This window comes from Thunnus thynnus, chromosome 18 (genome assembly GCF_963924715.1).
Source record: "Thunnus thynnus chromosome 18, fThuThy2.1, whole genome shotgun sequence".
NCBI lineage: Eukaryota > Metazoa > Chordata > Actinopteri > Scombriformes > Scombridae > Thunnus > Thunnus thynnus.
Genome location: NC_089534.1, coordinates 17018652 through 17040101, shown reverse-complemented (window position 1 = coordinate 17040101; position 21450 = coordinate 17018652). Strand labels below are relative to the sequence as shown.

Below are 21450 nucleotides of genomic sequence, written 5' to 3'. Positions count from 1 at the left end.
TGTGTATACATGCTGTGCATATATGTTTACCTTCTTATCATTCTCATCATCCTCCTCATCCTGCAGGCTGCTGGTGGACTGTAGTGGGTCAGAAAAAGTGGGACCCTGAGAGTAGTACTGGGAGCTCCGAAAACCATCTTTCCTCAACTTGTCACATTCTGGAGGACAGACAGAGGGAGAGAGAAATATGTTACTGACAAAAATGACATTTGATAGCTATGATCTTTGTCTCAAACGAAAACAGATACTCATTATGATAACAAATCTCAATTTGAGAAGAATTTATCAGGAGAAAATCGAGTCTGAGAGCACAGCTTTTGTAGAGTATGATACAAAATTAGCACACAGTTTGGAGAAAAAAGACATGATCAAGAGTTCATTGCTTTCACTGAACTATTCACTGTTTTTCAGGCGTAAAACACATATATTATGTGTGACTATTTTAACACATTTGACACTCAATACAATACTCATCTCAAGAAACGTATTATGCACACTGCACACACAAGCTAATTTGTGCACAGATAATTCAATAACAGTACAGTAAAGAAAGGAGACACACACACCGACATAGCTGTGTAACACTTATCTGTGTACAGTAGAACACACCATTGGTTGTGTATGTGTGTGTGTGTCTGTGTGTGTGTGTGTGTCAGTCACGTGAGTCCCTGTTGGATGCTGCCAAGTGCTGCTCACACCTCCTTGCGTCACCACCTGCTGTGACGCCGTTGTGATATATGTGTGTCGGTGTGTGTATATCAATGTGAGATAAGAGCTAACTTCATAAATGTGTGTTGTGTGTGCATGTAACCGGAGGAGGGGGTATCAGTTTCAGTCTGTCACACACAGATGGCAGAACTGTCCCTCTCCCCCCCTCCCACCCCCTTCTCTCAGGGGGCATTTAGCACATCATCCCTCCTTCTCTTTCTCTGTAAATATCTACTGATGAATTCTGTCTAGTGTTTAAATAGCTGATTACATTCAAGTAGTACTATTTTTACAGCCTCGACAAAAACACACAGTAGAGTTTTGTGTGCTTTCGCTGATTCCATAACCTTGTAGATAAAGAAATCTAATAAACAGTGTGAGGGTAAATGTATTTATATCCAAATAAAGCAGATAACTTCAACATGAAAAAATATTAACATGTCCCTCTGACCTACATCAGTAGCATATCAACTGACAAGCATGCATGTTCTTGTTCTTTGGCATTTATTCATGGTGTATTATAGATGTGTACTACACACATGCACATCACTACAAGCTGCGCACCTCAAATATGCTGCTTTTGATCCCTTTTTTGTGTCATCTATCTCCACAGCTAATTACCATCCATCTCTATGGAGAGACACGTCGCGTATGAATAATACTGTCAGTTAATGGGTCCTAAAGGGGCTGGTAAAAGGTAGCTACTGTAACAATGAGCTGATGTGGCAGCGGTGTGGAAGAAGAGATTCGGGAAGCATGATGATAATGAGGATGATTACGGGGAGCAGAGCTGTTAAGATGATTGGTGTTGCGTGATTGGGGACGGTTGATAAAATAAATAAGCTCTGATGAGCTGCTTGTTGCTAGGCAGAACTGATGGGAGGGGAGCGGAAAGTGACACGAGAGACAAGCAGAGAGAATAAAGGACGTTGTGGAAAGAAATAATATAATGATATGAGCAGGGTGTTTGCATATGTGTATATTTTACAGTGGCATGTAAATTATATGTGTAATACTGATTGACTCTGGCAGTTCTGTGCCTATTTAGTGTCACAGATGACCACAAAAGATTGTCACTGAAGTGTGTAATATGTTAAAAAACTACACCTATTTGGAGCCTGAGTTAACTGTAATGAACCATAAAAAAAGTATTTTTAAACTTCATTTAGATCCATTTTGGTCCACAACATAGCAGTGACCCTGTGACCTTCACTCTGTCTCTGTTGCTGACCCTAGTTATCAATGAGTGATATCAGTAATTGAACTAATGCACAATTCTAGGATGTTATTGACAATAATCATATGACGCAACTTGTCCAATGTATTTCGAGCACGTTGGCACGTTTGCTGTAACTCGCGAGCCGCCTGCAAAAGCCTCGAATACCATGTGAGTGTTTCAGAGAAAACAGAGAGGATGCACATTTTCATCTGATTGGTTATTGATTATTCTGCTTTGCAGAGCAGAGACAAAACTCGTGTACCTTGCCATGCTCATGCTGGTGTCACCAGATAGTGTGACTGGTTACATGTACATGAGAACAGGGACTGCACATGGTTTAACCTCATCATATAATCTCTAAATTATAAAATGTAACAAATGCCTTGTAAATATAGAATTAGTAGTTTAATTGCTACAAAGACAGTTTCATTACTGAAAAGAAAAATCCTAAATCTATTCTTACATGTCTAAACTGTAACTTGGGTAAACTTCACTCTCAACTTCCTGGGAGTGGACAAGGAATTTAAGAGCTAAAACACACACCAAGAATCAAATGGACAGCACAGGTGCTCTCATTGGACACCTGTTGGCTTTCAGTTAGGACCCCTGGGGCTGGGCGGTGACAGGATGAGGGGGGGAGCTGCTTTAATCCCACCTCCCAGGTGGTGTTTGCGTACCCAGCAACATCAATATTGCAGGAAGTAATATACAACAGCACAGGGGTCAAACAATGGCAAAGAAAAGAACTACAGTGTGTGTATGTGTGAACAGGTGACTCACACACCGTAAGCATCCAGTTACAACCACCTCCTCCCCATTTATCTCTCTCTCTCTTTATCTCAGTCTCGTTTTTATCTGCTGGCACACAAGGCCACCTTAATATGTAAACAACAGGCTCACACTGTGACACATCCACCAATGTATGCATGTACATACACATACACACACACACACACCTACAACACACTGATATTCATTCCCTCACACGTGCCTCTCAAGCCTTTTTCCGAGAAATGGGTGGAAAACACAACCCTCCCAGGAACTCTAAGCGAAGCTAGTGCTGGCATTTACTGCTGTTCCTACTTCCTGTTCTGGGAATGTTTGAGTATTTTTTTTAAAGTTGCCACTATGTTGTGACTTGACTCCCTGTGTTTGTTTGACAAGAAGGCAGTGTCCCTTCTTGTCTGATCGTACTGGACAAACAAAAAGAAAAGGGTCTCACACGGTTGTGTTGTTGGCTAAACTTTGGCCTGAACACAAATTACAGGTTTGGACACGTTTACAACACTGTGGACAAACACGGCATGCAGGGGTCTTCACCTTGATGCCATAACAAATAGGATGACATAACAACATTCCCACTAGTGAGTGTGGTAAGAGTCAGTGTGTATATTTTGGTTGATCTGGCTGATACTATATGAGGTAAATAAACTAATTTTCCTTTCCTGTTTTGACCATTTCTGTGATCATCATGTAATGCAACACTTTACTCATTACCACATATACACTGTGTGTATCAAGACAATATTGCTCTGGACTCCCGAGCATAGACAACAATCACCAAATTGCATATTTGCCCTCCTAGTTGCATTTTCTCCAGCTGGTGTTACAGCAAGGTGTTAAACCATCAACAGCCAAATTAAAATCAAAATTCCTACAGGATACTGTATAACCAACTGTTACTTTAAGGTTATTTTACAAACTATATTTGGTCACAGTCAAAAGGCTGCGTGTGACGTTGAGTTTCCCCTCATGAGGTGTTAATATTCATCAAATATTTGACAGTAAACACTTCTCCCAGCAACTGTCAAATGACTCCTCTAAACCTAATTTTGTCAGAGAGGTGGTCCCTTTTGTAATGATTCTTACCTCGCAGGGCGGTCTTCAGGTTGACTTTGGCCTGGCGGTGCAGGTCTTCTACGCAGGGCGGCCTGCTGCCTGGTAAGAAGACGTTCTCCTGTTGGTGCCACGGAGCTGTGTAGTGAACCGTCCACTTGCTCTCCTCATCCAGGTTAGACACCGCTGCAGAGACACACAGATCATGAACATTAAAGACATTTTTAAGACTTTTTGTCCCGTCTATATCATTTATCTTCACAGTGGGATTGTGAAACAAGTAGATGCTACTCTTGGCAAGAAAGTGAATTTCATATCTTACTAAAAATGTAAAAATAAATATGTAATTTGTAGTCAGACTCAAATATCACAGAACTCAGGTTTATTAACTTGGAATACGCTTAGTGCTTCAGTTGCACCAGTTCACTCATTCTAGGATCAAACCTTTGGAAAACAGTAAGTCATCACGGATTAGAATATTCCCTCAACAAGTTGTACCGGCTGTTGGTGAGGTTTGTTTGTGTTTGGAGAAAAAGAGGAAGGGGCAGGAGAATTAGGTGCTTTGCATCGAGGTGTCAGCCTCCGCACCTTCAACATGACACTTATGTGAGGCATCACAGTAAGCCACACACCTCAAAGGGGGAGGGAAGAGTTTGGAGGGAAACACTGACCAGCTGATACCAAGCACAGACAATTTAAACAGGCCACTAAAACCTCCTGAAGTAATCTACTTTATCCTTATAAAATCCAGGGAATTTCACTCCAAGGAAACAAAGCAACAAAACTGTAAACAAGCAAGCCGACTTTTTGATCTCAACTCCAAGCAAGGTCAGTTAACACAAAATTGAACACAACTTACACAGCTGGTTAAGATGAACAGAAAGTAAACAACAATTTTTACCAAATTCTTCATGTATTTTTTTATTTCTAAGAGCACTTTTCTCACTCAGATATCAACAATGAAATATTAACAGGGCTTCATGATGCTGATCTTTGCATCCCTCACCACTGGTGACTTGTAATGCTGATGAACCAGGAACTGAGGCCTATTTTCATTGCTTACTTTCTCACTCTGTATACAAATGTAAGCAAAACTGCTGAGGTGAAAATATCAATGTAATAAACACACACACACACACACTACTCAAAAGTTAGGCTTACCAAGGGAGCGTATCCAAGCCAAAGTTGGCGATCGTGGATGTAGTGCTATCTCCATTTAAACAGCCAAATGTTAGTAAAGACCTTTAGTCTGTGTGTCCCTGTCCTGACCAAAACATCTTGTCCATCTGACTGGGACAGAGGGAGAAGTCTGGATGAACCAGGAGGAAGGGGATGGGTCAGGAAAGGGGATGGGAGTGTGTGCAGAGTGTTTTTGTTTGTGAGTTTTTTCACAGGTGCAAATGAGCCATAGTAGGATGCGTAGTGAGTGTGTGTGTGTGTGTGTGTTTGTGTCGGGGGAGGAGAGAAGGCCTCCGAGGCAGTGGGTCAGGGCGGGGGCCAACGACTGCAAATTGGTCATCAGAGAAAGTGTGAGACAATGTGTAGCTGCTTTGAAGTACGTATAAGTAACTGATAGATCTCAACACTGACCATTTCAAAAGAGGTCTTGGACCATATGTGATCATAAGAGAGGTCTGCAACCTAATAAGTATAGTTATGTTTATATTACTAGTTTAATCAGCAAAAATGGGACAGTCCATAAAACTCGGTTGTGTTGCTTCTATGACCCTGCTGCTGATGACTAACGGTACCTTAACGTCTGTCTCCACAGCTTGTTGAGGAATGGGCGGCTGTTGACTGTGTCTCCAGCAGAGGAGAGGGGTCATTGTGTTTATTCATGTTTCACTTTGTTACAAACTCTTCTGAGTTGTGTCTTTTTCATTCACAAATATCTACTCTCTCCCCATCTACCTTTACTGCTACTTTCAAACCTATACACAAAGACAACAGGCCTGGATCCAACTGAAAAGGCTGCACCCATATGGCTTTTACAAGCTGGAGAAATAAAGGCACCAGGAAATAATTCAGTGTATTTTTGATGACTGATTGCTTGCTATCTTATTGACTCAATCTCTTATAACCAAACCCATCTGTTAGTCACTAAATGTCATTTGATACTAATGTGACAAAAAGACGGCCACACAACATAGCTCAGGGGGTTATAGTAAACGCCTACTGTCAGATAGGTGTGATGGTTGAAAACAGTGTGTGTATATGTAAATGTGATGTATAACTGTATTGTTACACATGCTGTCTTGCAGCGTGCCTCCACTGGTCAGAATAATCAATCACATACATCACGAGGCAAAACTTGCCTGACCACAGGTCAGAATTGGAAAGTTGCACGAGACAGATGCACAAAACTGCACAGCTACCACAAAATCAACACGCAGTTCACTTGTAGAGGTAATTGTGAAGGTTAGACCAGGTTTAAATCCGGGCCTGACGCCTCCTGCACAATAACTGTCACAACACACCTATGAGCAAGGCACTGACACCCCAGCTGTGTGTGAATCAGAGCACATTATTAAATCAGCTCGCCAGGCTAAATAGGGGTTATACATACCCAATTTTTTAAACTTCTCCCCCACACACTCAGCACAGGTAGCCATCCCCCACCCTCCTCTCTGACCACGGGGTTTGAATAGGCCTCAGTCGGGCTATAGGCCCACCAAGGACATGGGGACTGTGGACACAAAGCCTGTATTGTCCCTCTGCATCAGTCTCCACATCAGGCCTTTCAGTGCCACAATACCCTCTAGCCCCTCAACACACACAAGAGTCCACACCGGACTATGGCGCGAAAGTCTTTCAGAAGTCCACTAATCCCTCTGTCCATTGACATCCCAGCTCTCTCTACGCCCATTAACAAACACAGACTGAGCGCAAACAGGCTACTGAAAACTCTGAAGGACACAAACAATCCACAAGGTGCATCAGTGCTAAAAATTTGTACAGTAATCCCTGGAAAATACATCTGCACACATATACACACACACACACACTCTGTTTCATATACATACACATGAGGGATTCACTGTTTTGGTCAATAAAATTGATTGTGCTGACGATATCTATGTTAACCCTGAACTGGGTCCCAGATCACCCACTAGCCAATCGTGTATTGATTTTCACGCATGATACAACTTTCTGTGTTTCACAAGGGTCAGCACTGCCATGGTTCAGATCAGCTTTTGAAACATAACATAAAGTGTCAACATACTAGGCAAAATGATGGTCCTTGTCTCAGTTTTTTTCTTTTTTTAAGAGCCTCTTTACAAGTCCTCTTAACTGTAAAATCTGGAAAAAAACAACACAATTCAAATAGTGAAATGTGAAGGATGCACTAATCCTTTGGGGACATTTTTTAAACTTTGACCAAAATTAATTAACAACTCTTCCTCTTTCAATAAGTACAAGTTTGTGCACCCTTGATTTCATCAACATCTGTAGTCTCATGATGACATGGACCCAAAATAATAAGTACTGGACTGCAGTGGGGGGCCAAGTTGCTCAACTAAGGAGCAAAGTGCATACATGTGCAGGATAGCAGGATAAGAAGTGAGAAGTACAAAAATGCTGAGCTAATGATTAAACAAATCACCTCAGCCTTGACTTCAACACACATACACACACAAACACACAAGCTATAAATACACCTGAGATTAGAGTTGGCACAAGCAGCTTGGCCTGCATCAACCAGGTCTTTGTTACACATCCTCACGTGCTTAATAAACAGGCTTTAATAAAATAATAGCCTTGGAGCATTAACTAATCCTCCTAAAGATAATCTACATATATGGCATGAAGACCTGGAATGATTTCCTTTTATATCAAAATCAAATTAGACCTTAATAAACATAAGAAAACTTCAAAATTGTCCCAAGAAGCAAGGACAGATGCAAACTATTTGTAATAAACTGGCTGTGATTTTAAATGCGTCCAGCTGCCACCTTTACAAATGCTGTTGGGCCATTTAGTACTAATAGTTGTCAGCTCTGTAAAGTCTTGGCCCAGTGGTTACCTGGTAACAAGGGTGCAACAGAGGGTCTCTGGGCTCAGCAGAGGCAGCAGTGAAGGTAACACACCCACAGGAAAACCATTAGTTGTAATAATTTTTATACAGTTCATTAAGGCTCAAGAAAAACCTTACTGAAGCTATTTAACATGTTAAATTAAATTAGTTTAAATAAAGGGAAAGCTGAAGGAAATTCAGACCCAGATAATATTCCTGTCAAAAAGACTGATTATCTCTTCAAATTTTAACAAACTTGTTTGTCTAGTTTTAATGTTGAGAAAACTACTCATATGAAGAAGTAAACATATCTTACCCTTCCTTTTGAAGTATTTAATCACAGATTTCAACGAGGTCCCGATAAACACCATTATTCCGGGTGAGTGTGTGGATCTCTCTCGTTAAAAAAAAAGTGCCCTAACGAGGGACAAATAAGACAAATCCAGGGAATAAGAGAAAGACGGGATGAAGGAGTGCTGACATCGGCTCTACTCCGCTCACATTCTCACTACACAGAGGCTTTACGGAGAGTGTGTGAGAGTGTCTACTACGCTGACAATGAGCCTTTACCCCTATCTCTCTCTCTCTCTCTCTAAACACACACGGTCCACTCCCCCCCCACAAGCACCACCACTCCCTCCCTGAGGCAGTCCGGTCCTCAGAGACACACACACACACACACACACAGATACACACACAGCGGGAGGGGTGTAGGACCGGCCCCTCTGTTCCTCTGTGCTTTGGTTACCAAGGAGTTCTGGCTGCCTCTCCCTTTATTTCTCATCATCACTCGTTCTCTTCCACGCTGTCTTTCTCTCTCTACGCTTTCTTTCTTCTTTGCTCTGCGGGACTCTGAATATAGCTGAAAGTTAAACACGCTTTATAAGAGCGAACAGACACACTCGTTCTATTTTACTGTGGATGTCGATACTCATTTCATTCTTTCTTTCTTTTCCCTACTTTTTTATTCTGCTCTTGCAAAAGTAATCCATGTGTTGCCTCTCTCACCGCTACGACAGACTCATCTGGGGAATATTTATGCATCTAATTAAACTATCAGCTACCTTCCACCTTGTACATCCTTTCACAAGGTATTCTCAGGAGGATGTATGCAGCTCTCACCTGCATGCAAACAGGAAACATCATTTTTACCATACATCTCACTAATGCACTGTAATTTATCTTGTTTGGTCCCATTTTGTAGATATTTATGGTGAGTAAAACACCATTATTGAAGAAGATAACGCAGATTCAGCCCAAGTTCTCAGCTACATTAAGTGTCTAAAAAAATTAAATTGTGTTCAGTATCTCTACATAAATCTCCTTTTTTCCTATTATTATTATTATTTTTTTTTAAATCAACCCTCCTTCCTCTGTCTGATCATTCCAAGTCTGCTGTGTGCGCACATGGCCACTGAATCTGTGCCACATGAATATAGATCACATACAATCCTCCTATTGTCCGATCTGCTCACAATCTATCACACACACACACACACACACACACTCGGGCACCCATCCATTCAAACACACACCCACGCAACACGCACCTACACACACACACACACACACACACACACACCCATAGAGCGCAGGACTGCCCCTCCTTCTGTAGCCGTATTTCTTTTCAGCCCAAATGGTTGGAGAGTGGAGAGAGAGGTTGTGTGGAAAGGAGGGAGGGGGTGGGCTGCAACAAGAGCTTGAATGGGACTGCAAATGATCCTTGAATTTGTGGGTAAAAAGGTCCCCCCCCCCTCCTCCTCCTCCCTCTCCCTCTCCCCTAAGACCTTGCTCATCTGAACCTTTCAGCTGTACGGGTGTGCAGACAACAGTTTGGATTTGTCTGTGTTTGTATTGTTCGGTAACAGTCAGTGTTTCTGCACAGTCTGCTGTATGCTGTTTGAAGTGTCTGTTTGCAATATTTGTTTGTTGTCCTTGAGTTATGAAGCTCTGAATGTGGGCAATATGTCTTTGTAAATGTCATTTTCTTCTTAAGAGTTCAGCCTTTTCTTAAAATACGGCTGTTATGGGTTAATAACCTGTCATCAGCTTTCAAACACAGACATGGGTCCATACACATAACAGTAGAAATAAACCAGACCATGTGTAAATGTATTTGTGCAGACAGAGTTGTCGACTTCCAAACTGGAATGGTTATTTTCTTGCTACTTTTGAACACTACATAGAATAAACAGTTAATTGATCAATCAAAAAATGATTACTAAATTAATTGATGATATCTGTACTTGCAGCAATTAAAATTCAGATCAACTGTGAATGTGGGTTTTTCTCTGGTCTGAAATGGTTAATAGAAAGCCCTTCTCCACGTGTCTAACCTTTCTAATTTCTCTAAACCCAAGTCCCGATGTTCTGTCAATAGCGTCCGTTTGGCTTGTATCAAACTGTTTGGCACGCGTACAGTATTAGGATAATTCATGCAGACGCGAGCCCAAGCAGCATCTCTCATTAAAGAGCCTATTGTTCTCAGGACAGTGTCACACGCATGCACGCACACACACATATACATACGCCCGCGCGCACAGTGTGACAGACAGGTCAACAACTCTATCAGCTGAAGGAGGGCTCCAAATCTAGGCCACCTCCAGGATTAGGGCTATCTATCCATTCAGCCATACGTCCATACATCCTTTCCGCTCATTCCCATTGAAGAATGGAAGCCCTCCCACTACACCGCCGCCCAAACAATATCAATCTTTCATCTGTTCGTACTCTAAGCAGCATCTGAGGGGCGCATGGAGATTCGGTGGATGAAGCGTGGACTTCAGAAGGAAGCTCATTCAGCTTGGCGAACATGAGAGATTATTATGAATGAGATTAAAAGCAATCCTACTCTTATTAGCACTTGGTTATGCAATTAATAAAACTTAATTACCTCAGCTCAATATTATATTTTTCTTTCTGTTGTACAACCTAGTCATAAAAAATCATGAGATAGGCTTTGTACATTCTTTAATTCTTGCAAGAAAAAGCATTTCCTTCAGATAATTACAACCGGTGATTGTGTGGTTTTCTAGCTATTTGATTATTGTAATTGGTGATAAAACTGATGACTGTATCAAGTGAACATGTTAGAGCCTATGGCAAGACATGCAATTATGTCTTCAGCAGCGTGTTCACATGAGAAGGTGGTGACTGTGGGGAAAGAGGAGAAATTTTGGGGGGGGGGGGGGTGACATGAATAATTAACAATTCTTGTTGCATTAGACATTGTAATTAAGACTTGAGGGTGAAGGTGGCAGAGTGATAATAAAGGGGAAAGAATGATGAAGGAGTCCTGCTCTTCCTCCTGTCATCGCTCTCCCTCTTTATCCCTCGTCCCATTTTCACACCTCATTTGGATCTCCCCATCAACCCAGCAGAGGCAGCTGCACACACACACACACACACACACACACTAGTTTTTATATTTTTTTAGCCCAGACTGCTGAATTTACTCCTTTTCCCTCCAGCCTTATTTCTATCATTCGATCAATCCCCAAAACACACACAACTCCCCCTCTTTGGCTGGACCAGCCACAGACCAGCCCTAGAACCGCGGTCGTCCATGACTGAGTGCCTGAGTGAGTGATGAAGTTACACCATTGGTCAGCTGACCGACTGTTGGAGTTTCCTAAACTCCTGTTTAAACAGACAGCAGCTGGCAGGTGCTTGGATTTTATAACCAAACTAATACAAGGACGCAAGTTTTTTATTTCTCAGACGTTTTCACATCACAAACAGTGAACAACAGCATTAAAACACGAGTCTTGCAGGTAAAACATGCGACTCAAGCAGCTGTTTTATCAGTTTAGTGTGGGGCAGCTGCTTTGCAGGTGCGCTTGATTTGACTGTAACTGCAGTAACTGGGTGGAGATAAGCCCCCTGAATTTTCGCCTAAGTGCTGTCAAAACTTTCATTTACAATTTCCACCGCAGTCCCCATGATCATTGACCGGGAAAGAGGCAGAAAAAGGGCGCATAGAGGCATGAAGGAGAGCGCAGTTAAAGCACCCCAAATAACCATCACTCTGACAAAATACTCAATGCAGAGTGAAAAATGAGAGACATCCACAGGGTGAAACAGACGAGAGAGCAGAGGGAGTTAACAGGTAATTAGAATAGTTATAATTGAAATTAAAGTAAGTTTTCTTTCAAATCAAACATCCCATGATATGAGTTTAAAGTATTGTTCCATCAAATGCATTTATAACCTTTTTTCCGGACTGAAACGTAGCTTAATCATGTCATGTGATGCTACTTTAGTGAACTTTACCAACAAATATCACTGGAATCACTACAGAGAGTTGCAGATGAACATTTAATATCTAGGAATTCACATTATAGACACGACCACTGACTATTCCTGTAACACATTGACCACAATTTCACACATACAAGGTCCAGCCATATACCAGGTTTGTTCAATAGTCTCTCAAATATTCATTCAAATATCCAAAGAGTGTCTATCTGGCATCTACACAGAGACACGAACCTCTTTCTTCATCTGATAGAACTCAGATTTTATTTTTCTAATTGGATTTAAGAAGAAAGAGCTAAGCTAACCCTCTAAAAGCCTTCAACTCTACCATGTCTGCTAATGTCAAATCTCTCTCCCTCTCTTTTCCTTTCTGAAACATGAACGCTTTCATGATTGCTAATGTAATCTATCCTGCATTGATTTTATGCTCCCCTCTTCCCCCTCTTTTCTTTCTTTTCTTGCTTTCTCTTGTTCAGGCTCTGACCTTGCACACCTTCCCCTCGGTAGAAAACCTGCGAGGTGGAGATAAAGCAGGAAAACCTGAGAAGTGGAAAATGGGCCAAGTGTTTTTTCACACACGGGTGCACACAAACACTCTGCATCTTTGTATGTGCGACGTCTTGGAACACAAGAGTAGCAAAGAGGTTGCAGAGTGGATTTTAAGAGGCTTGTCACTGGAAGGTCACTGGTTTGAAACCATGAATTTGGGCCCGGTGAACAAAAATCTCTCAATCTTCTGTAAACAAGGTTGAGATGCCTTTTATCAAAGCACTGAACCCTTGACTGATGCATTGAAGCTGAAGAGCAGAAATCCTGACTGCTGATGTTCATTAATGCCGATTTTCATTCTCAATCAAATTATTGTTTATATTTCCACTTTATAAAACAATCCTTTAATTGAAAATGAGTCACGATCTTGCCTAAGTAGTCTGCTAAAGGGAGGCAGCTCTTCAAATTTTCAAAGCTGTAAGCAGCAAATGTTTCATATTTGTACTTAATGTGACACCAAAAACGTACCACTTATAAAGATCAAACAGTTTTGACTTGGATAACTCAAACAGGATATGTACCAAATATTCTGAATACTAAATAAATAAACGGAGTACATCATATTTCTCTTTCATCTCCTTCTCCTTCAGGTTTTCTGAATGAAAATCTATAATTTATAGCATGTGGAGGACCGGACTCGCCTCTCTCATCCCTCCCTCCTTTTCTTTCATCCCTACATCTCTGTGAATGAAAGCGAAGCATCAGGGGTCAATGGGAATCCGATCGCTTTGGTCTTCTCCGAGATGTAGAGCAAGGCATGAATTATCTATCAGCAAGGAGTGGGGGCGGTAAGGAGGTAGTATGGCAGGAAGAAGGTATAGGGGTTAATGATCACACACCTCTTTTAAAGTAATTCTGCCATTTAACTTGTGATTTGTCACACTGATACAGCTTCACTACAGCAATCAATACCAGTCTGACCAGGAAATGACACATGTGGAAAAGCATTGTATAATGTCCTTGAGCTGTGTACTTAAAAGAAAAAACCTTACTGTAAAATTAAATGACTCATTACAGAGCTATTAGATTAAAAACGGCAGTACAATGGCAATATAGAAGTGTTTCGATGATGTTGCCAGACAGCATTGATGACTCAGAAAAGTCAACATGGATAAGAAGGTGACAACTCTCTATGGCGCTCATAAAAAGGTAGTTAAGCCAAGTTAAACTTCAAACTCCCTCCTGAATAAACATCAACTCTCTCTCAAAAATAACACATTCACACACAGAGAATGTGTCAGAGAGGCTCGGCTGAGTAAACAATCTGTTTTTCTGGCACTAATGGCTTTAGCATGGGCTAAAGTTCCCATGCATCACACACCGCCGCCTAACTATAAACTCCCGCACTTGGTGAATGACCTTTCTCTGACACAAAACTCTTGCTGTCTCCCTCCCAGCCCCCCCCCCCCGTCTGTCTCTTATACTCAACTGTCTCTCTGTCTCTGTCTTGTCTGTCTTTCTTGTCCTACTCAGAGGTTACTGGGTAACTCCAATCCTCCTTCCTCCCCCTCCCCACCCTTCTTCTGGTCTTTCCGTCTGACCTACTCCATTGAAGCAGCTGGGATTCCATCACACACACCCCATACATTCACACAGACGATCTCGCTGTGCCACAACTGCCCTCATTTACTTGCTGTCTGAACGTACACATGTGCACAACAATTAGACTCCACGCACGCATCATGCAATACTCTATTCACTCTGTGGCTCTACAAGTTTTGCAGACAGTTGTCACCGCAGACAGCAAACCTCTCACTATTCAAAATCAGAAAGTCACTGGCAACAAGGCTTTTGTTTTAGCTGATTCTGAATGGGCCTATCAGCCGTGTATTTGCATGATCACATGCAGATTAAGGTGGGGTTATAAGAGGTCAGGCTGAAGAGGCTGTTGTACTACATACTGCTGGAGTGATTCATGTAATTTCAGTAAAAAAAGGTTTGTGTGTAGTGAGCATTTAGCAAGGTACAATACTTTATCCATTTCAGCAAATCAGAAGATCGTGTAATTGAAATGTGTGTGTGTGTGTCTGTGTGTGTGTGCTGGGGTATTCTTCTCACTGAAAGGCGGTGGGGCCTCCCTCTATAGGCTGCCCCTCCTTTGTGATCCATGAGAAAACCCTGCAAACTACGCCCTGAGCATGCACACACCATCACTAACATAATCAGACCACTTTCTTTGTGTTTTCTTGTGTGTGTTATTGCTCAAGCATATGTATGTGAATATTTTAGCCTTGATGTGGTGACACATGTATGCTTGTGTTTTCTGTTCAAACACCATGTAGCTGTTCTCACACAGTTGATGTATGTAAATGTGTACAAATCAGAGAAAAAAGGGGGAAGCCCAATAGTAATGTGGGCTGAGGAACAAGAGGGGAAAACGGAGATGGTATCAAAAAGCAAAACTTTGCACAAAGACCTTCAAAAAGGACAAGAAGAAAGAGATGGGAAGTAAAGTTTGCATCCACAAAATGCTGAAAGATTCTTTGATGTGGTGAAAGCTGGGCCATTTTGCTGAGTAGCGATGCGAGGTAGGATAGAAAAGGCAGCGTTTACAGAGACAAAAGAAGCGAGTGAGAGGAGATAAAGGCAGCTGGGAGAGAGAAGTCAGGGGCGGAGGGTATGGGGAACAGATGAAGCGAGAAGGGTGAGAGTTAGATGGAGTGTGAGTGTGAAACATCCATAGGTAAAGACTCAATAAAAACAGATATTAAACACAGGAAGACAGACATGAAAACATACACAAAGGCTCAGCGGGATTGGCGGTCATGCCTAATTTTCTCTCCCCTGGCGTCTGACCCGGGCGCTCCCTACTGACCCCCTTTGAAATTCAAGCTGGGATGAAAGAGCGTGAAAGCCAGAAAGAGCAGTTAGAGGATATGTTTGTTTGACCATGTTGACAGACAAGACTGACAGAGTTCGATCTGTAGCTAAAACATGTTGTTGTGCATGTCATCTCTGTACCATAGTATGGTAGCGAAACAAGAACGAACTAAGAAAAAATAAAAACCAGGTCAACTAATGGCAAAAACAGCTGAAAGAGCACCAACGCAAGAAGCCAAAACTGACAGGGAGGCGTGCAACCGTTAAATAAGTCTTTCCTATATATTCATTCAAGAGACTTTTACAGCCTGATTTTAGCTTCAGCACAATAAAAGGCGGGTCACTCTTAAAATGTACACGCCTGTTGAGCGGGGAGTTAAAACGTTGTTATTTTACGAGCAGGTTGATTTGTACGGCTGATCTCTTGGTGCTTTCAGAGGAGGTGGCAGTTTTGTTGCTGACTTGAAGCGTTTTATGTCCACCGTCAGGGTGGATTTGTAGCTAACGGTCCGTTTCCTCCCAGGCAACATAGTTTTAAATCTAATGCAATCTAACCCCACTGGCCTGTCACCCCCCCCCCCCCCCGAAGTTGGCAGGACAATAAGCTGAAACTGAAACAAGCCTGTAGGAGACTGGAGAGTTAGTAGGTTGGCGGGACAACATTCAGTGCATGTTTTGCTGTTGTGGCTCAGGACTGTTAAAGCAAGCAAGCGGCAAAACACGTTGTTTTTTCTTCAAACTACCTGACTGTGAGCTTTAAATGTCAACATCCTCTTCAGTGCTTAAACCTAGGTGTGAGATTGTTTTATCAATATTTAACTTTGTCTGATGAATTCTGGTCAATAATCCCTTGTCTTCATGTCTGACACTATGGCTGTGATGTTGCATAGAGCAAACAGATTTGTGGCTGAACAGCAAAGCAGTCAGTCATTCAGTCTTCACTGTCTAACACAAAAATACCGACAGCCATTTCTTAAAGTAAGCAGTTTTCTAACCATTCAGTTATTCCACTTTATTATCCCTGTTTTGTCCTGTCTGACTTGGCAGGTGTAACATGTGTCTGACATGTTATCAACAAAATAATTTCCCAGTGGAAAGCTCCATCCAGCCACTGGTAGTGTAACACAAAGACAGAGCCCTGGCAGCCCTCAGACTACATTAAGAGCCATTACCATCCAGCCGCACTGTCTCCACTCATATTGACTTCTAGCCCTTCTCCAGAGGAACCTCTAAGGACCAGCAACATCAATAACCACAAGGCCTGAGTGTGTTTCTGTCTGTGTGTGTGTACAGTTTGTGTGTGTCCTAGGCATACTGATAAGATGTCTCATCGGTCCCTTGCCTTATGATGGCTTAAAGCAGGCTGACATCATTCCGCATGTGTGTGTGTACATGTAATAGTGCATGTGTGAATATGTGCCTGCAGCTGTTTCTACAACCTACTGCATTTAAACAACAGACCTGGTCATATATTACAATCTGGACCATAAAGGAGGTCTCGATTATTGTATTGCATCCCTTTATCTTTGTTGTCTTTCCTTCTGATATTCACACATGCTCTTGGATATATAGGTTATAATACAATACATACATGTGCATGCATGTGCCTATAGTCTACATGCATGCAAGCATGTAACCACACATTACTTATTACGTACACGCATATACACACACATCACCACATAGCATCGTCTGCACACACAACAGTATGTTGGCTGCTGCACTGGTTTCCTGACCTACATTTCAACACCAGGGCTGTCTGCTCTTCTCTCCTAAGGGTCTGTGTGTGTGTGTTTGTGTGTACACTCTCCCTATGCACACAATCGTTAATCAAATTTCATAATTAACTTCACACACAAAATGCCATAAATCTGACAAAAACACACAGATACGATACACCACGGAGTGCTGCGCTTGAAGTGGTCCTCTGTGTGCATGTGTATGTGTGTGTGGAGTGTTTTTTGTGAGTTTAAAGCTTCACACATAAACCTCACAACTGGCTTAATTAAAAGTAAGAGGTGAATGATGCCCAAGCTGGAATAATGACAGCAATCAATAGGTAGCAGCTGGAGTATTACTTCATTTGCTTTAACAATATGATTCATTAGCATCAATATTTCACTGCCTGTTTTACACTGAAGGTGTGATTTACCAAGACGACAGCAACTAAAGTATAATCTCCAATCACCTGCAAAACACGACACAGCATGAGTGAGAAAAACAGAAAGCAAGGTAATAAACATTGCTCTGTTTCTACAGTTGTACATATAAGCTAAAGTATACAGTAGTGTGTCACGTCTGCTGTTACCACAACCCTTGTGTCGAGCTCGTACTGCTGACGAGAGGCTCATGTCTGATTTAGACACAGAGGCACAGAGACAGACTGAGTTAATTTAGGTTAAGTGCCTCCAGGAGCTCAAGGGCACAAAGCAACAAGCCACCTGGGGCTAGCCTGCATCACAGGGATCACTGAATGTGCGCGTGTGTGTGCGTGTATCGGGTCGAAGTGGTGTACCAATGGGAACAGGTTAAAGCCCTATCAACTACAACGTGTGCATGTGTGTTTATCTACACTTCCTCCGCTACAAGAGCAAAACTGACACTAAAGCGTTTGACCCACTTCCCACATGGCACCTCACTGCTCATCAGTAACAACAGTAGGTCATTTGGGGAGGGGAGGGGTACTCGCAGCATCAAACCATCCAATCAAGAATCAGAAATACAACCAATTGACCGATGACTACAAATTATGGAAGTGAACGAGACTATCAGCCTTGAGGCGGAAGCACAATCACAAGGTTAGATTTGAAATCGGAAGCAAGTTCTGGTGGCTGGCATTGATCACTGGCATTGACCAATACGTTTGCAATGCATCACTGGATTTGGATCTGCTAATCAGGCCTTTCACATTGATCCAATTTACACCCCCTCTCTGTTAGCTGCTTTGTTAAAGAATGTTCTGCAGATTACACTGCTTTCACAGGTTAAGAGAGACTTTCAACCCCTGCTTTGCAAATCTCTGTCCAGAGGAATGTCTTCATTTGTACAAAACAGTTTAACATCTCCTGTAATTTTGCTCTTTTCTCTTGTTTATCTTTGTAGCCATCACACACCCTTTATTGCCTCCCACCTAGGTTATGGACCAATTTGAATTGGTGAGACATTTTGGCATCTAACTTCACGTCAAACCAGACCTTCTTGATTTCTGTCACAGTCATTTTTTCAGGTCCTGTAATATCACTACTAACAATGTTAAATCTGTCATGTCTCCAACAGCAGGACTTCAAGCTCCACAGTGTGAACTTTTTCTTTAATTCTTCAGTGACATTCTTATGTATGAAACTTGCCTACACATAGAGCTTAACAGGTATCCTTATATGGGAATTTGGGGGGGTGTCGTTAATAATCACATTTCTCAAGTGGAAACAAGCAATTCATGAAGAGTTTGTGTGCTGAATCTGACTTGGAACAATATGACCAACCCTCATAGACATCAGTTAAGATGTCTATGTTAAATGTTCTTGCTGAGGCCCAGAGTCATACATTATATTATTGATTATTGTATGATAGCAGCACCAGCCTTCAGGCTATCGATTGAATCACACTATAATGTACCTGATGTGACTGATACAGAGTATAATAATAATAATAATGATCATCATCATCATCATAATTATGATGTGATATTGCATAAACTCTCTCCAAGGACAAACGGAGGTCATAGGTTATGGTCAACTACAGCACGGCCATTCCTGGGCTTGTAATGATTCAGTGCCTCACTTAAGAACAGGGTAGGAGGGCAGATGTCTACTGACGAAAACTATGTTCTTTAAATAGTTTCTCTAAATCGGTTTTATCATTATCACCATAAGTACTAGACATACATGTTATACTGTAGTAATACAACCCTGCCATAATATAACAATGAGTGTGTTATAATCCCAGGGTAAAAGATAGAGGGGTTTAAATATGTCTCAGGACAGGCTTAGTGCTCAAAGGATGACGTGGATCAGTATCATCTGTAAAACACACCTATGTACGCAGGCAGACACACACCCACTGAAACCAGCGCGTGATTGGTGGTGTGATCTGACTTATCAAACAGACATGGGGTAAATCTGCACAAGTGTGTATGTACGTGCACATTACTAAAACGAGGCTCCTCAAATGATAATCCTATCCTGAGACCTTGTCTGGGAAAAAAGCAGGACCCCAAATCCACTTAACCCCTCCCTCCTCATCTCCTCCACCTCCCCCCCTTCATTCTTCACTAACCCACCCCTTCGCCTACCCCTCCCTCTCCCTGTCCATCTCTCCATCCCTCCCCCCTTCCGTCCCATCTGAGCAATAATGGAGGGATGGAGGCATTAATAGAGAGAGCAGACCTCTCTTGGATGCAGTGTGTGCGCCCTTCTAATGAGCCCCCAGGGAAACTGGACTAGCTCCTTGATCAAATACCCCCAGAATTTAGGACCGCCATTATTCCAAATTAAATTCCTTGTGACACCCCATGTGTCTCTTTCTGGTGTAGATAAATGTGTGCGTTCTGTCTGATGGGCAATTAATCAGATTCTAATTATATTTGGTAATTACCATAACTCCATCAACATGTTAATTTTGTGCCACACACTAAGGCTTTCTTATGTGCCATTAAGTAATTTCTATATTGGTTTAAAAAAAGGATGGTTCACAGATAATCAACTTTGAAATATAACCAAAAGTGAGGACTGCTGTTTCATCCACTGAATGAGTCCCTCTGCTTGTCTGTGTTATAATGCCACCTTGTGGGGAAAACGAGTAACAACGGAAACAGATGCAATTGGTTCTCCAGTGTTGTCCAATGTAACTCTGTGAAAAAAAGTTAACAACAGCCTAGGAATTTAGCTTCTGCTATAAACAAACAAAATTAGAGTAAAACTATCATCAGGGCACTCTCCCCTGTGGTTTTACAAGCAAAGAAAAATGGCTATAGCTTTCCTTCCTCCACATTTGTTTTTTGTCTGTAACCTCAATCCATCTACGCATGTGGAGTTTAAACCCTCGAAAAGAGACGTTGCCATGGTGAGGACAACTCATTAACGAGACAGATTTAAAGAGCCTCTTAAAATCACTTTCTCTCCTCTCTCCCTTCTTGTGTTCCTTTTATAATCAGTCTCTATGGGGGGACATGAGCTTTTCAGAGGCTTTGCTTTCTGAGGCTTAATGGAACCTCCAGCTGATTGGGACATAAAGGAGGCCTGGGGATGAGGAGAAGGCAGGAAGAAGGAGACGGAGTCTGGGGTACATGGTGGAGAAGTGAGGGGTTTGGAGCAGATGAGAGTGTTGGAGTAATAAAAGATTAGCCAGGGTAGATGGTTGTGCAGAGTCTTGACCAAAAAAATCATATATTGTAATATTACTTTTGGTAATAAGCATATTCACATTTTTTAAAACATATGTAATCAGTTGCATTGATTTATTTGGTTTACATTCGTTTTTGATTTTCTTTTAAGTTAGTTTATTTTGATTTTCTCTTTATATTGTGATTTTTAAGTTCATGCAAATAAAAAAAATATGAGTATTGAGCTTAATGACAACAGTAAAAGTAAAGTACACAGTGCACTGCAGGGGAGGCTTATAGACTATGACTGGACATATCAGTATACTTCAAAACTTGAAATATTCCTATTTCTATTAAATGATCAAAGAAAACGATAGGATCATTGTAAACTGTGCATCAGTATTGTAGACACTATTTGTTGTTCATTTTGACACCAGCCATGATCAAATACAGTGAACTAAACCCTGTGTATGGCTGTAACTAACATTATTTTCATTATAAAAACTGTAAAATGTCTCAAAATTGTGAAAATTGCTGATCTTCATCACAGTCCTTACATTTGTTTTTGTTTTGATAAATGACCTAAACCATTGCTTGATTATCCAAATAGTTTCCAATTAATTTTCTGTTGACCGACTAATGCATTCATCGACTAATTGTTTCAGCACCAGCTCTGTGATCAGACTGCTTTACTGTACATAACTGGTCTTTTTTTTTTTAGATTGT

At 41.6% G+C, this 21450-nt stretch overlaps 1 protein-coding gene across 14 annotated transcripts in view; it reads right to left on the bottom strand.

The window, feature by feature from the left end:
* Window positions 1–21450, bottom strand: part of nhsl1b (NHS-like 1b) — a 112159-nt gene that overhangs the window by 17067 nt on the left and 73642 nt on the right. For 13 of the 14 annotated variants that reach the window (XM_067573324.1, XM_067573330.1, XM_067573331.1 and 10 more), the window contains 2 exons: window positions 3797–3949; window positions 31–158 (listed from right to left, as the gene is read on the bottom strand). In XM_067573324.1, coding sequence (XP_067429425.1) covers window positions 31–158; window positions 3797–3949 — 281 coding nt within the window. Of the gene's footprint in view, window positions 1–30; window positions 159–3796; window positions 3950–8094; window positions 8332–21450 lie in introns of those variants that run through there. The other variant, XM_067573338.1, reaches the window with a different exon arrangement.